Source organism: Macaca fascicularis, chromosome X (assembly GCF_037993035.2).
Source record: "Macaca fascicularis isolate 582-1 chromosome X, T2T-MFA8v1.1".
NCBI lineage: Eukaryota > Metazoa > Chordata > Mammalia > Primates > Cercopithecidae > Macaca > Macaca fascicularis.
This window is the reverse complement of record NC_088395.1, coordinates 114,115,174-114,131,361: the sequence shown is the minus strand read 5'-3', so window position 1 is coordinate 114,131,361 and position 16,188 is coordinate 114,115,174. Positions and strand designations below refer to the sequence as shown.

At 44.7% G+C, this 16,188-nt stretch overlaps 1 protein-coding gene across 2 annotated transcripts in view; it reads right to left on the bottom strand.

The window, feature by feature from the left end:
- FRMPD3 (FERM and PDZ domain containing 3) overlaps positions 1-16,188 on the bottom strand; it is a 78,280-nt gene that overhangs the window by 41,032 nt on the left and 21,060 nt on the right. For both annotated transcript variants that reach the window (XM_015444293.4, XM_015444294.4), the window contains 5 exons: positions 13,295-13,402; positions 10,535-10,666; positions 8,958-9,077; positions 2,805-2,941; positions 2,345-2,471 (listed from right to left, as the gene is read on the bottom strand). In XM_015444293.4, coding sequence (XP_015299779.3) covers positions 2,345-2,471; positions 2,805-2,941; positions 8,958-9,077; positions 10,535-10,666; positions 13,295-13,402 — 624 coding nt within the window. The remainder of the gene's footprint in view (positions 1-2,344; positions 2,472-2,804; positions 2,942-8,957; positions 9,078-10,534; positions 10,667-13,294; positions 13,403-16,188) is intronic.

Here is a 16,188-nt window from a genome sequence, read left to right as displayed (position 1 = left end):
TCATTCCTAAAGTATGCAGCTTACTCATTTTCTTTTTTTTTTTTTTTGAGACGGAGTCTTGCTCTGTTGCCCAGGCTGGAGTGCAGTGGCCGGATCTCAGCTCACTGCAAGCTCCGCCTCCCGGGTTCACGCCATTCTCCTGCCTCAGCCTCCCGAGTAGCTGGGACTATAGGCGCCGCCACCGCGCCCGGCTAGTTTTTTGTATTTTTTTAGTAGAGACGGGGTTTCACCGTGTTAGCCAGGATGGTCTCGATCTCCCGACCTCGTGATCCGCCCGTCTCGGCCTCCCAAAGTGCTGGGATTACAGGCTTGAGCCACCGGGCCCGGCCCTCATTTTCTTTTTGGTTTAATTACAACTAACTGATGCTCCACCTAATCCATACCTCTCTCCTGAGATCTTTCAGACCCCTAGAGTCACATAGATGCTGGTCATTCCCCAGCTGGGGGTCCCACTCAATACCTTTCATACTAAGCACTCCTAAGTCCCAAGCGTGCACTTCAGGCATTCCTGGTCTCTATCAGCATCCCATGGGCAATCGAGCCAGAAACCTGTGAGTCACACTGGACTCCTTAATCGTCTCATGTGAGGGCCACCAGTTACCAGATCATCTGGATACTTACCCCCTAGCTCCTTTTCCAATCTATCCATCCCTCTTCTCTAGCCAGTCATTGCCTTGACATTCCTACCTGTGTCAGGGTGACAGCCAGGTTACCTTCAGGACTAACACTCGTTTCCCTCTTTCCCTCAAGTGCCTCCACACACTGTTAGAGGGAGCATCCTAAAACTTAAGTTTAATCACATCAGCTTCCTGCTTTAAACCCTTCAATGGCTCCCAGCTGCCTTGAGAACGAAGTACAACCTCTTTCCTTGGCACACAAGGCCCTCCATGAACTGGCTCCTGCCAACCTCTCTGGCCTCTTCTCTTCACCCTACCTTCACCCCTTGCACACAGCTTGCATTCTCTGTACTTGCTTAGGCTGAATGATTTGCATTTCTGTCCTTGCACCATGGTTTCTCATATCTCTGGGCCTTTGTACAGATGGATCTCCCTGCCTGAGAAACACTTCCTCCCATGACCCATGCCCACGGATTCATCTAGACAAACTTATCTGTCTTTCAAGACCCAGCTCTGGCCTTTTCCACCTCCCTCAGACTAGGCTTAGTATTCTTCCTCTGTGCTTCTAGGGCACCTGTGCCTAATGCACTGTGTTGGGACTGACTCATGTGTTTTCCCATTAGACTGTGCGTGACTCAGGGGCCAAGACCAGGCCCTCTTCATCTTCATATTTCCAACCCAAGCACTGGGGTTCCTCGGAAAAAAATGTTACCTGAGGAAATGGTGGTGAGCACTGATACTCTCAGTTGAGAAGAAAACAATCTGATTAAGTATTCACAGCAAGGTGGGAATGGCTTAACTCTCTGGGGAAATTTGCATCTTAAAAGAGAAGCTAGTTGGTAACGCAAGAAATCTGGAATGGGAGGAATGTATGGGGGCGATTGCGTCCCGTGTGTACATCTGCATGCTGATTCTAGTGCGTCTCACCACTCTTCTGCTTCTTGGGCAGGAAGCACATGCAGATTGAATCTTACAAAGCTGAGAAGCTGCTGCAGGGCTTGGGAAAGTAGACAATGGGAGTCTCTCAGAGCACCAGAAAGTGAAGGCAGTAACCTGATCCCTCGCCATTCTACCCAGTGACCCATTCTCCAGGACAGGTCTTGTGCCCCCTACTCTCCCCCTTCCCCTTGGGCTGGGGTTTTGTCTCCCAGAATTCCACATCCTAAGACTGATGAATTAGAGGTACAAAGGTACATTTCTTTTTTTTTTACTTTTATTGTTATTATTATTATTATTTTTAAAGTAAAGACGCTGTCTCACTATGTTGCCCAGACTGGTCTCAAACTCCTGGGCTCAAGCGATCCTCCTGCTTTGGCCTCCCAAAGCGCTGGGATTACAGGCATGAGCCACCACACCAGCCTAGTCATTTCCATGGAAAACATGTGCCTCCCTAGGGTCCAATGCTTTCCACACGATACATGCTCAATCAGCACTGACTAATTGGTGAAAGGGCCTGAGAATTAGCTCCTGCATCTTGGCCCCTTTGCTTTGAGGACCCTGAGCTCTCTCAGTGATGTGTCACTCAGCTGTCTCTTTGGGATGCTCAGGCTTGGGGAAGACTCCTCTCCACAACTGCCCCCACACCTGGCCAAGCCGTATGTGCACCTGAGTCAAAAGCAGTGGTCTAGAGGATCCCTAGAGGACCAGACTCTGCTGGGAAACCACCCAGGATCTCCCTGTGGCCAGTAGTGCCTGGAGCACCATGTCCAGTGGCCTACTCTGGATACCTTGGTGCCGCAGGAAGGATGTGTTTGGTGAGCCTTCAGTTGCTGAGACAGAGATTTCCGGAGGTTCTTCTCTTTGATGCCCTGCAGGAGGGAGGGGGGAAGAAAGGGTTCCAGGCCCCACTCCTTCCTAAAAGCAGAAGAAAAGTAAGAGATTAGTGAGAGAGGCAAAGTGGGACAGAGAGAAGATGGTAAGACAGAAACTGACTGAATCTGAGAGGTAGAGATGGAGGAATAGAGACTAGGAGAAAGAAAAAGGGACAGGGATGGGAAAATAACATTAGCCATAGATCCCTAGTAGAAGCTGTAGCTCTAGGGCTTCATAGTCTAGATGTGAGGGACTCCAATTCTCACTCGCATCCCATGCCCTACATTTCTGAAAAGCATAGCATAGCTCAACCAGTGTACCTTTTCCCTACGCAACTATTCGCCCCTCATTCCAAAGGGCCCCAGCACAACTCACTCCACATTCTTGAGCGAGATCTTCTGACTAGGTCGAGTGGTCGAGACAGTGATATAGATGTGGAGCGCAGCAAGGCCCAAAAGCATCTCTGGCTTGGGATCCATTCCAAAGCGTTCTCGAATAACATCATTCCGACTCTGTGAGAGAGAGCAGTCCAAATCTATCGGTTGAAGGAGACATTCCTTCCCCATCCCCTGATCTACTCCCTTACATCCCAGACAATACTCATAGTATCAGTAAGGCATGCTAGATCAAGGGACAGAGGAAGGAGCTCCCCTTGGAGAAGAGACAACAGAGGAGCCTCAGGTCTCAGAGACACTGTTCACTTCATTCAGCAGATACTAGATAGCCTTCTTCTCAGTGACAGGGGCACACAATGGCAAGGTACAAGCAGACAGTCCAGTTCAGTGCAGAAGTGAGACATGGCACCACTCCCTTTCTTTCCTCCTTTTATAAGAGACTTTCCCACTTTTTTTTTTTGTGGGGGTTATACTCACCCTCAAGCCATACAAGGCTCCTTTACTAGCTCGGATGGAAACAAGGGGAGAAAGATATTGGGAGGGACTCTCCACAGGGCCCTGGCCCAGAAGCCCCTGGTGAGAGCTGAATTGCAGGGATGGGGGAGCATTCTGCTTCTTGGTGTCTGAAGGACAAACATAGTGATGAGTCAATCTTCCCTTTGCTATCCTAGAGGAGGTCTCCAGGAACTACTGGCCAAGGGTATGACAACCCCCAAACCCTGAGGGTCACAGCCCCAGCTATCAATGAGTCAGCCTTGGTTAGACCAGTCACCCATTTTGTTAAAGTGGAGCCAGTATGGACTAAGGGACTAGGGAGCCACAGTGATATCACTATAATATAGGAGAGAGTGGAAAAGGAATACATCATCAATGATCATCTATGTAGAAAATTCAGTGGAATCTACTACAAAAAACTACTACAACTACCGTTTTCCCTTGGTATCCATGGAGGATTTCTTCCAGGACCCCCATGGATACTGAAATTTGTGGATGCTCAAGTCCTTTATATAAAATGCTGTAGTATTTGCATGTATCCTATGCAAATCCTCCTGTATACCTCTATCACCTCTAGATTACTTATAATGCCTAATATAATTAAAATGTTATATAAGGCCAGGTGCGATGGCTCATGCCTGTAATCATAGCACTTTGGGAGGCGCAGACTGGTGGATCACCTGAGATGAGGAGTTCAAGACCAGCCTGGACAACATGGTGAAACTCCGTCTCTACTAAAAATACAAAAATTAGCTGGGCATGGAGGTGGGCACCTGTAATCCCAGCTACTTGAGAGGCTGAGGCAGGAGAATCACTTGAACTCAGGAGGTGGAGGTTCCACTGAGCCGAGAGTGAAACTCTATCTCCAAAAAAAAAAAAAAAAAAAAAAAGTGCTATAGTGCTATGTAGGCCAGATGCTGTGGCTCGCGCCTGAAATCTCAGCACTTTGGGAGGCTGAGGCAGGTGAATCACTTGAGGTCAGGAGTTTGAGACCAGCCTGGCCAACATGGTGAAACCCTGTCTCTATTTAAAAATACAAAAATTAGCTGGGCGTGGGGTGCATGTCTATAGTCCCAGCTACTTGGGAAGCTGAGGCAGGAGAATTGTTTGAACCTGGGAAGTGGAGGTTGCAGTGAGCCGAGATCATGGCACTGCACACCAGCCTGGGTGACAGAGCGAGACTCTGTCTCAAAATAAACTAAACTAAAACAAAAATGCTATGTAAATAGTTATTATGTTGTATTTTTACATTTTGTATTTTTTATTACTGTACTGTTATTTTTATTGTTTTTTGAATATTTTCAAAACCCACAAATATGGAAACTATAGATATGAAGGGCCAAATGTAGTGAGTTTACCAAGGTTTCAGGATATAAAATCAATACACAAAAATCAATTGTATTTCTATTCTCTTTAAAATAAATCTTTTTGTATAGAGATGGGATCTCACTATGTTGCCCAGACTGGTCTTGAATTCCTGAGCTCAAGTGATCTTCCTGTTTCAGCCTCCCAATTACAGGCGTGAGCCAACATGCCCAACCCCAATTGTATTTGTGTATGCTAGCAAGAAATGATTGAAAATTGGAATTAAAAAAAAACAACGAAATAATTACGAACAAATATAACAAAACATGTGAAAGACCTATATACTGAAAACTACAAAATACTGCTGAGAAAAATTATAGAAGATATAATTAAATGTAGAAATATTGTGTTCAGGGATGGGAAGGCTCAATATTGTTAGGATGTCAATTGTCCCCAAATTGATCTATAGTTTCAACACAATCCCAATTCAAATCACAGCAGGTTTTGATAGAAATTATCAAGGTGATTCTAAAATTCACATGAAAATGCAAAGGACCTATAATAGCCAAACCGACTTTGAAAAAGAACAAAGTTGGAGAACAACTACTTCCTGATTTCAAGAATTATTATAAAGCTCCAATAATCAAGAGTATGATGTTGACATAAGGACAGACAAGTAGATCAACAGATCAGAATAGAGAGTACAGGAATAGATCTATATATACAGACAACAGATTTTTGACAAAAGTACAAAGGCAATTCAGTGGAGGAAGGATAGCCTTTTCAACAAAAGGTGCTAGAACAATTGGATATCCATATGCAAAAAATAAAAAAATAAAACCATGAAACTCTGATGGATACCTTGCACCACATACAAAAGTTAATTCAAATGGATCATAGGCCTAAATATAAAACTGTAAATGATAAAACATCTAGAAAAAAATAGGGGAAAATTCTTGTAACCTTGGGTTAGACAAATATTTTTTTAGATATGACACCAAAAGCACTGTCCATAAAAGAACAAATTAGCAAATCGGACTTCATCAAAATTCACACATTTGCTCTGTGAAACACATTGTTTTTTTTTTTTGTTTTTTTTTTTTTTTTTGAGACGGAGTCTGGCTCTGTCGCCCAGGCTGGAGTACAGTGGCCGGATCTCAGCTCACTGCAAGCTCCGCCTCCCGGGTTCACGCCATTCTCCTGCCTCAGCCTCCCGTGTAGCTGGGACTACAGGCGCCCGCCACCTCGCCCGGCTAATTTTTTTTTGTATTTTTTAGTAGAGACAGGGTTTCACTGGGTTATCCAGGATGGTCTCGATCTCCTGACCTCATGATCCGCCCGTCTCGGCCTCCCAAAGTGCTGGGATTACAGGCTTGAGCCACCGCGCCCGGCCGAAAGACATTGTTTAGAGACTGAAAAGGCAAGCTACACACTGGAAGAAAATAATTGCAAATAATGTATCTAACAAACAGCTTGTATCCAGAATATATAAAGAACTCTCAAAACTCAATAAGAAAACAAACAACCCAATAAAAAAGCGGGCAAGGATCTAAACAGACACTTCACCCAAGAAGATGCATGACATCAAATAAACACATGAAAAGATGCTCAACATCATTAGTTGTTAGGAAAATGCAAATGAAAATCACAATGGGATGCCACTATGCACTACTGCAATGACTAAAGTAAAAAAAGAATACTGAAAATACCAAGTGCTGATAAGGATGTAAGAAACTGAAATTCTCATACATGGCTGGTGGGAATGAAAGATGGTACAACTACATTTGAAAACAGTATTGCAGTTTCTTCACAAAATTAAAGAAAGATAGATCTACCATATGCTCAGACCATTCCACTCCTAAGTGTTTACCCCAAAGAAAAGAAGGCATATGTCCATACAAAGACTGGCACATGAATGTTCATAGAAGCTTTATTGTAATAACTAAAACCTGGAAAAAACCCAAATGTTCATCAACAGGTGAATCAATAAACACATTCTGGAACATCCATACTATGAAATACTACTTGACAATAAAAATGAATGAAATATTGATACATGCAACAACATAGATGGATCTCAAAATCAGTATGCTGAGCCAAATAAGTCAGATCAAAATAAGTGTACATACCATATGATCTCATTTCTATATAACTCTAAAAACTGCAAACTAATCTATAGTGACAGAAAGCAGGTCAGTGGTAGCCTAGAACTGGGAGGGGTGAATTACAAAGTGGCTTGAATAAACTTTTGGGGGTGTTGGATATGTTCAATATTTTGATTGTGGTAATGGTTTCATGGGTATAAACACAGGTCAAAACGTATGGTATTGTGTACTTTAAACATGTACGGTTTATCATTTGTCAATTAGACCTCAATAAAGCTGTTACATGTAAACAAGAAAGAATACAACTGAAATCCATATCATCATGAAACAGAAGGATAGGATGGACATGATCTTGTCACTAAATTCTAAAATATTGAAACCAAAGTAATCCTTGGAAGCTTGAATTAAGAAATTCAGGGCAAAAAAAAAAGAGAACTAAACTTATAAAATTCACAGAGCAACCACAACTCATTGCCTCCTGGAAGGTTGGTAAATGAACCTGAGGCTGTTTGGGAAATGTTCCTAACATTTTAGGTTGTCAGAACAGTCAAAAAGGACAACGACAATGTCTCATAGCACCTCCCTGGGTATCACCATCAGAGACAGATGAAGCTTTGAGTTTTTTTTTCTCTCAGTAAGTGCTGTTGTATGTCCTATGGGCACCTAAAACTCAACATTTCCCAAAATGAACTCATCTTTTCCCTAAACCCATTCCATTGCCTGTATTCTCTAACTTGGGGAATGATACCACCTCTACAAGACACTCGTTAAGTTAAAGCCTATCCATTCTACCCTTTAAATCTCTCTTGAAACCCATCCCCCCTCCTTCATCATGGCCCTGGTTCCAGCCCTCGTCATTTCTTCTGGATAACTGCCACTGCTCCCTAGCTGGTGTACTTCCTTAGCACTGTGTGGTCTTTTGAAATTGCTCATCTGACCAGGCTATTCTCTTTTAATCATTTCTGCTCTCCTACCCTCCTGCAGAATTTCTTTACTTTGGCTGCACATTAGGATCACTTGAGGAATTTAAAAAAACACCAGTGTTTGGACCCCACTCCCATAGATTTTGATTCAACTATTCTTGGATGGGGCACAGCATTTTTCCCAAAGCCTCCCAGATAATTTTAATGTGCATCTAAGGTTAAAACCACCATCATAAATCAGAGGTTCTCAAAGTCTTCTGGGCATCAGAATCCCCTGGAAGGCTTGTCAAAACACAGAGTACTGAATTCTGCCTCCAGAGTTTCTGACTCAGTAGGACTGGGCTGGGGCCTAAGAATTTGCATTTCTAACAAGTTCCCAGTTGATGTTGATGCTACAACTCCAGGAAGCATGAAATTGCAAAGAACCTATAATAGCCACACTTTAAGAACCGCTGCCCAGCCTCAATCATAAAGTCTATACTTGCCTTGGCCTACCAAAAGCCTTTGACCACTGCTTCCTGTCTCTCCAATTTTATTCCCTACTCCCCCTACCTCACATCCTGTACTCTAGCCATAAAAAAATCACTCATGGTTCTCTCATGATCCCATGCTGTTTCACGCCACCATGGCTTTGTAAATGCAAGGCCCTTTGCTTAGATATGCCCCCTCCATTCCATCTCTCTACACAGCAAACTCTCACTCATTCTTTAAGGCTAAGAGCATGCATATATCACTTCCTCCATGAAGCCTGCACCACCTCTCTTGTGTAGAGTTGGAAAAATGCTTCCTGAGTGCCCTCATCTTCGTTGCACCCTACTGCTGTCATATTTATTCACGCACATATAAGCTCTAGTGAGCCAGGACAGTTCTTCATTCACTTCTGATTGCTAGTACCTAGCATAGGGCTTAACCCAGAGTAAGTATCTAGTAAATGTTTCTGGATAAACTGAATTGGGAATCATCTCATACTGGAGCTAGGTATTGGGGGTTGGGACTCATTGAAATCCAAATGGGTTTGTTAAACTGGATCCTGTGAGGATGCCAGAGTTACTGGGGTTGCTTGTTTCTGAAAACTGATGAGATCTGAGTGGACAAATAGACAGGACTTTGAGCCACAGCCAGCTCAGGTAACCAGGCCAGTCAACTTGGCCATGGCCTACAGTGGTAGCAGAAAAGGAAGGAAAGGGCCTTCAGGGCTACCTGGAGGTTGGAAAAACTTATATAGCTACTTCACTGTGATGGCAGAACAGCCTGCCTGCTTCTTTGTCCACTGGTCTGTCTGTGTATCCCCAAGCCAGACTCTACCTGGATGTACAGGTACTCAAAAGCAGCAGGATCCCGACGCAGCAGCTCCACAGGGTCTTTGGGAAAGAAGCTTATTCGGAAGAGGCATTTCATTCCGTGATAGTGTGTCCGCTGTACCACCTGAATTCCAGGGATGAAAGGCGAGAAGAAAAGAGATCTGGAATCAATGGCTGGGGTGTTGGGCAGGCAGCTCAGTGGCTCCTTAAGGTGAGGCTTGAGGCAGAGCTAAGCTGTTGTTTCCTATTCTGTCTCCCACCTGGCTGATTCCAATATTACCCTTAGAGGAAAGTAGTGAGGAGTCAGGTCTTTTCCACACTTCTGACCCAAAATAACAGGAATTTTCAAATCACTTATCTAGGACATGACCTTTATCAACCAATGGGTCTAAAGCCCAAGACACTAGACAGGAAAGGAGGGCTCCTGGCAATGGCTCAGGCTCTTTTCTTGCTGTGGGATTCATGCCTTTACCTTGCAGAGGGGCTCAGCCTCAAGCAGAGTAAATTGCTGATTAGAGTAAATCAAAGGTTTAAAATATTATTTCAAGGTACAGATGAAACATCTTGGCACTATATTGATAATTGTTGAACCTGGGAATGGGTAATAGGGTTAATGATACTATATTCTTCTTACTTGTGTGTATGTTTGAAAGTTTTCATAATAAAAAAGTTTAAAATCCCACTTGCAACAACAGACCAACTGAATTCAAAGGGTTGCTTGGGGTTAAGGGAGGTGCTTAGGCCTCCCTCCAGGCAGGATGCCCACAACCTTTCCTTCCCACCAGTGAGTCTCTGTATTGCATTTGGCTGAGAGCTAAACTTGAATCTCTCTTTCCAAAAATCCTTTCATCTTTTTGTGTCTGATTTGGGGTTTTGTTTGGCTTTCATGTAGGCTCTGAAAAGGTATTTCCTCCACTGTTCCTCTCCAACTCTGTCCCACCCTACTTGATAGTACTGATTGGCTTTGATTGTATCTCTGATACTTCTTGGTGCTTCACTGTTGATGAAATGCTATCCAGCAATCCTGGATTTCCCCAGCCCTTTTCCATATGGTGAGGGCTAGAAAGACCGGATACTTTTTCCTACTCTACCTTGTAAATTGATGTGGGTGACATGCTGCCTATTTTTGGCCCTACTCAGCCAATTCCCAACTCCCACTTGTCCTAGGATAAGTGGGAGTTGGGAATTGGCTGAGTAGGGCCCACTCCCTGACCCTTCCATAACAGCCTTCATGCAAAAGGCCAAGTTTTCTCCCAGGAAGCAGAAAAATCTATCATGTGGGGTTTCCAGGAGACAGGAGACTTGCAACTGCTTCTTATCTCAGCATTCTGGGTGCCATGCGGTGAATCACCCCATACTCTTCCCCCTAGAGACCAGGACTAATGATCTTCATGCTCTTCTCAGCTCACAAAGGCCACTGCCAAAAGCCCTCTGGAGGTGGATAATATCAGCTTTGGGTGAGAACTGTGACTTCTGGGAACCGACTGAGCATAGCATCATGAATTTTCCAGACAGTGAGTGCCTTGGGTCTTCTCCATTAGAGGCCACATGCAAAGCTATCTGGAAAAAAGAGTTACTTACATAAGCCAGGGGTTGCTTGTCCTGAAGAAGCAGAAACTTGTGATTCTGTTCTGGTCCGGCATACTCAAGGACAAGAGCAAAGTGCTCAATGTACCTCAGGGAAAGGCGGTCCTGTAATGTTACCATCACATCCTGTGGGACAGAAAAGAGCCTTGAGAGGGAGATTGGTTCTGGCCCTAAGCTATTCTAAGCACCAACATGGGAGGGGGGATTAAACACCAAGAAAAGAAATATAGTCCTGGGTAGAAGCCTGCAACACTGGCCTTTATGGTAGCCCAGGGTCTGTGATCCACAATGAGTAAAGTGATCCATGAGTGCTGCTCAGAGGCCTGGGCCCTGGGGAGAGGTGCAGGGGGTTAGAGGTAGGTGTTTCTGAATTTCACCTGGCCAGGCATATGGCAAAAGAAGGTCATGTCTCTCCCTCCCTACCTCTTTCCTTCCACTCAACACATTATCTTTTAAATGCTTACTAAGTGCCAGGCACTGTGTTGGTTCTCCCTTCACCTTCTCTTATAAGTCAGAAGATCCACTTGGGATTGTCTGTCAACTCTTAGGAATGAATAAAAGCAAAAGTGACTTTTATATGATTAAAAAGTATACTATTTCTGGATTCATAATCTAAATCAAGTGACTTGAGTTACTGGCAAAATGTTCACTTTTGACCATAACTGGATTTTATAGATGATCAATTTAGCAACTTGAAAAATGTATCCACGCAGGGGAACTATGTCATGTGTTTTGTGTACAGTCACAAATCTGACTACTTCTGGGTTCTGTCTGCTCTGCTGCCCTACTTTTAATATTAGGGTGTCTGGAAACATATCAGTAGGGGCTGCACAAATATCAGTTTTGAGACTTCTGCCACTGATTTGCTGTGACTTTGGCTTATACACTGGGCTCCAATGTGTGTGTTCATGGAGTCAGCATCTCTCAGCCCCCAAAGGCTGGAAAGAATCAAGCTTGGGAATATGAAACATCCTTACAACCACAGTTGCCAAACAAGCTCCTTAATGAACACTGAAAGACGTTCAGTTATTCAAATGTTAGGCTGGAAATTGGTGGGTACTTGAGAGCATCTCTTTGTGTTGTCCAAGTAGTCACAGAGGCGCCAGTGTTGCTGGAGCTCTGTCAGGGACAGATGAGGTTTTCTTTGCAGTTTGGCTGCACTGGGATTGTGGACAGCCAATCCGGTGATTGCCAACTGGTGTTACAAGTGTAACAGCCCCTGTGCCAGGCTGTCAATTCACCCAGGTACCTCTCTGGGACAAGTGGCTTGGCAGCCTGTCAAAGCTCCAATAAGTCGCCAGCACACCCTTCCTGGAGTTAGATTGAGATCACAAGCGAGGGGAACACTGCTGTCTTGGAAGGCTAGGGCTACCTGGAAGCCACAATGGCACTGATGATGTGAGGTGGGAGAACTTCACAGAAGCCTCCAAGGGGAAAGAGAGGGCACTAAACCCTCCAGTATGGAGACAGAGTCCACAATGGACATACCAAGCCACAAATAAACCACCAAGGAGAATTCTGACACAAAGCGATATTCACATCTGGAGAAGGAACATTTGGGCACCTTCTGGGTGGTCTAGTTCTGTTTCAATGCCCCCTCCCATGCCCCTTTCAATAGCCAAAAGAACATTCTATGGCACCCTAAGTAGTATGTTTTGGTCCTAGGTCCCCTGGGGGACCCACCTAGGCCTAAGCCTTTCAAAAAACTTCTCCATTCAGGGACTGTCCCCCTCCCTGCAGAGCACTTAGCATCTCTGACCCTAAAACACAAAATGCCAGTAGCACACCAAATCATTGGGATGACCTAAAACACCTTTAGACATTTCCAAAAGCTCTCTAAGAGTGGGAAGCACCAATCCTGGTTGAAAATCACTGGCAAGACCCATTCTGAGTACCTGATAACTCCTCTTAGCAAACGTTTGCTGGCCCAAGAATTTCTTTACTTATAGGATTGCCTTGGTCCCAGTATGGGAACCTCAGGGTACCTGTGGACCAAGTTAGGTTTTCTGGGCAGGCGCTGTAGCTGCCCAGCAGTTTGGGCAGCATTAGTTGCATTAAAATACTCATTCTGGGGATGGCATTCTTTTTCTGGAGAGAGTCCAGAAGATGCAGGAATGGATATTTCTGTCCCAGAGCAGAGTTGAATCTGGGGGTGAATCATATCATCACTTCTATTCCTAAGGATTAGAGAAAAGTCACTAGGACTTTCTGACACCTGGCTGAGCTGTTAAGAATCACAGTTCAGTAATTGCTCTTCCTGTGAAAAGAATAGCCAAAGGGGCTGTGGCTGGACATTTCAATTCTTGGTTCAGTGCTTGAGATCAGGCTGTTATTTAAAAGGCAAGGCATAGCTAAGCTAATCTCCCAGGAGACTGTGTTGATTTCTATGCATAAACTTGTGTAGGTGTCATTGTATCAATATAAATCACTATTGCTTTATAAATGGCTTAATGATTTCATATTCCTTAGTTCTTAAGAGTCCTGAAGGACCCCATGTAACACAAACACAAAGCAGTTCACAAGTGTAAGTGCACACACACGGTTTAACAACTACCAGCACACAGTTGGGCATGCAAACTTCTACCACCACTCTCATCTGCATTTTTGCAGCCTTGTGCTAACAAGCATCCAGAACTTAAAGGCCACCTTACTCCAGTGGCAAGCAGCTATGTGCAGACTCAGAGGAACACAGGACACACAACCGCGTGTACTCTGGAGAGGGCAATGCTGGCCAGGGGAGGAGACTGTATGTACCTTAACAGTGGTCCGACCATCAAATGTGAATGACTTGATCTGCCCATTTTCTAAGAAAACCTTCAGGACGTTGGGGATGAGGAGGAGAGCTTCTTTCTTCATCATTTTCTGTGAACAAGCAGGGAAAGGACAAGGAGAGGGGCTCATTTAAAAGGAGGTAGGAAGCCAGAGGAAGGGTGTGAAAAAGAAGAAAAGGTGATGGAGACAGAGAGCCAAAGGTGTAGGAAGACAGAGACAGAGGAAAGAGCAGATCGATAATACATGGGGACCAGAACCAAATTCCCCAACAAGACACTGAGCCATATCAAAAGCTCGCCTCCATTTGACATCATGGAGCACCCATATTCTACTGTAGTTCAAACCTCCACAGATCAGAGCATAGGGATCACTACATATCCCCTGAAGGGCTGACGAGAGGCCTCCTTTGGAGTCTATCTCACCCACCTGATCTCATCTCTGACATTTTTTAAACACCTGCTACAAAGCTTCCAGACTGATCTTATCTCCTGATACCTCCCTTTCCCTGAGGCTCTTCACAAGCCAAGATCATGTCCTGTCAAGACCTTTGCTCTGCCTTTTCCCTGCCCTAGGCCCTTTCTGACCTGGCCCCTGCCTATTCCTAGTACCCACGCCTCTTTCACACCTCCACACCTCCGATGATTCTTCATTATTCAGGGACCGTCCCACTCCCTGCACAACCCACCCTGAGACATGAAGTGCCAGTAGCACACCAAAGCATTGGGATGACCTGAAACACCCTCAGACATTTTCTTTCTTTTTCTTTCTTTCTTTCTTTCTTTCTTTTTTTTTTTTTTACTTTCCTTTTTCTTTTTTTGAGACGGAGTCTCACTTTGTCGCCCAGGCTGGAGTGCAGTGGTGTGATCTCGGCTCACTGCAACATCTGCCTCCTGAGTTCAAGCGATCATCCTGCCTCAGCCTCTCTAGTACCAGCTGGGATTACAGGTGACAGTCACCATGCCTGGCCCTCAGACATTTTCAAAAGTTCTCTAGGAGTGGGCGGTACTGACTCCGATTGAGACATTCTTAATAAAAATTCACTAAATAAAGGCTGTTCTCTTTCTCTGAGGACTCTAAAAGAAAGAAAGAAAGAAAAGCTGTTCCCCCTGCCTTTCTCTTTTCCTCTTTGGCAAACTCCTATTTATCCTTCAAAACCCAGCTCAAATATGTATTCTGTAAAGCCTTGGTCTAATATCATCAAATACTTGGACCTGATCCTTCCATGCATTCCTATAGCAATTTATGCACACTTCTCGCAATGCTCTTACCGTATTTTGTTTTGTTTTGTTTTGTTGAGACAGGGTCTCGCTCTATCGCCTAGGCTGGAGTGCAGTAGTGCAATCACAGCTCACTGCAGCCTCAAACCCCTGGGCTCAAGTGATCCTCCCACCTCAGCCTCCCAAATAACTAGGACTACAGGCATGTGCCACTACACCTAGCTAATTTTTTTACTTTTTGTAGAGACAGGGTCTCGCTATGTTGCCGAAACTCACCTTTATCATATTTTTGAAGGATATTTGTCTTTCACAATCAAATGGTGAAATGAGAACACAAAGACCATGTCCTATTTATCTTTGTAGTCCCAACACTAAACAAAGTTCCTGGCACACATTTGGTGCACAATAAATGGCTGCTGAATGAATGGGCAGTAGGTGCTTGATGTGCACTTATTGAATGATCACTCTCATCCCAACCGTTTCCCTGGGCCAACATCATCATCAGTTCTACAGGAATGGAAAAGCTGCAGAGATAACCAGATTCCTTAATTCACTGGGCATTCACTGAACCTCTACTGTATGCCCAGCACTATGCTAAGTCTCTATGAGAGCTACAGGAGATTTAAGTCCAGTCTTAAATTCTTGTTGTAGTGACTTGGCACACACACATATTATCAAACCAACAGGTATAACATGGCTAAAGTTTCCTACTTAAAGCAAATTGGATTTTGATTTTGAAGGAGACAGTGGGTGTGGATGATTTGAGAAGCCAGATGAGAACAGTCCAGACCTAGAGACTGTCATGGATCATGGACAAAGCATGGGAAGAGGAACAAGCAAATCCTCCTGGGTTGGGGTATGGTTGATGGTGGTGAGGAGCCAAGAGATAAGCTTGGCTGTGGTCAAGCCAAGGTGGGAAATGATGGTATATAAAATTGGAAGAGTGTGACTCCCTGCTTCCCTCCCTGATCTTGAGATGCCTTGCTCCTGCCAGGCCTAGAGGCCCCAGATCCCAGCGGTGGCAGGTTTTATTTAGCACACTGGGTCGGACTCAGATAATTACTTAATTGAATTTGCTTAAAAATAGAGTTGGCAAGGAATGCCCACAGGATTTATTTTTGCTCTGGCTGCTTAATAAAGCCTTGGGACACAAAAGGAAAGGGTTGATAGGAGAGCCTGGAGTCACCTGGGCCTGGACTCCCCCAGGTCCCTACCTGTGATGAGGCTGCTATGGTCCATACTGGCGGCAGCATGGAGGAGGGTGCTGTTGTAACATCAGGTAATTTCACGAGTGCAGCAAGAGTTGGAAGATTGATGTCTATCTCTCACCCAGACAAGAGCCTCACACTATGCCTGGTGGCCTGACTGAGAAAGAAGTAACTCTAGGTGGGTCCTAGCTACTCTGTGGCATTTGCATTCAGATTAGACTGGAGTGGGGGCATCCTTATGCTTATAACCTAGCTGTGCCTGTAGCCTAGCTGTGAGGTATGGAGAGGGGAATCATGGTGGAGGAAGGAGAAAGTGGAGAAGGGGAAGTAGAAGGGAGAGGAAGAGACAAGAGGGGAGGGGAGTGGGGAGGAAGGGAAGGAGTTCTTCACTGGGTGGCCTGCCGTTGACGGATTACTCTGCAATGTTGAGATGGGATAGGATGCACCTGTT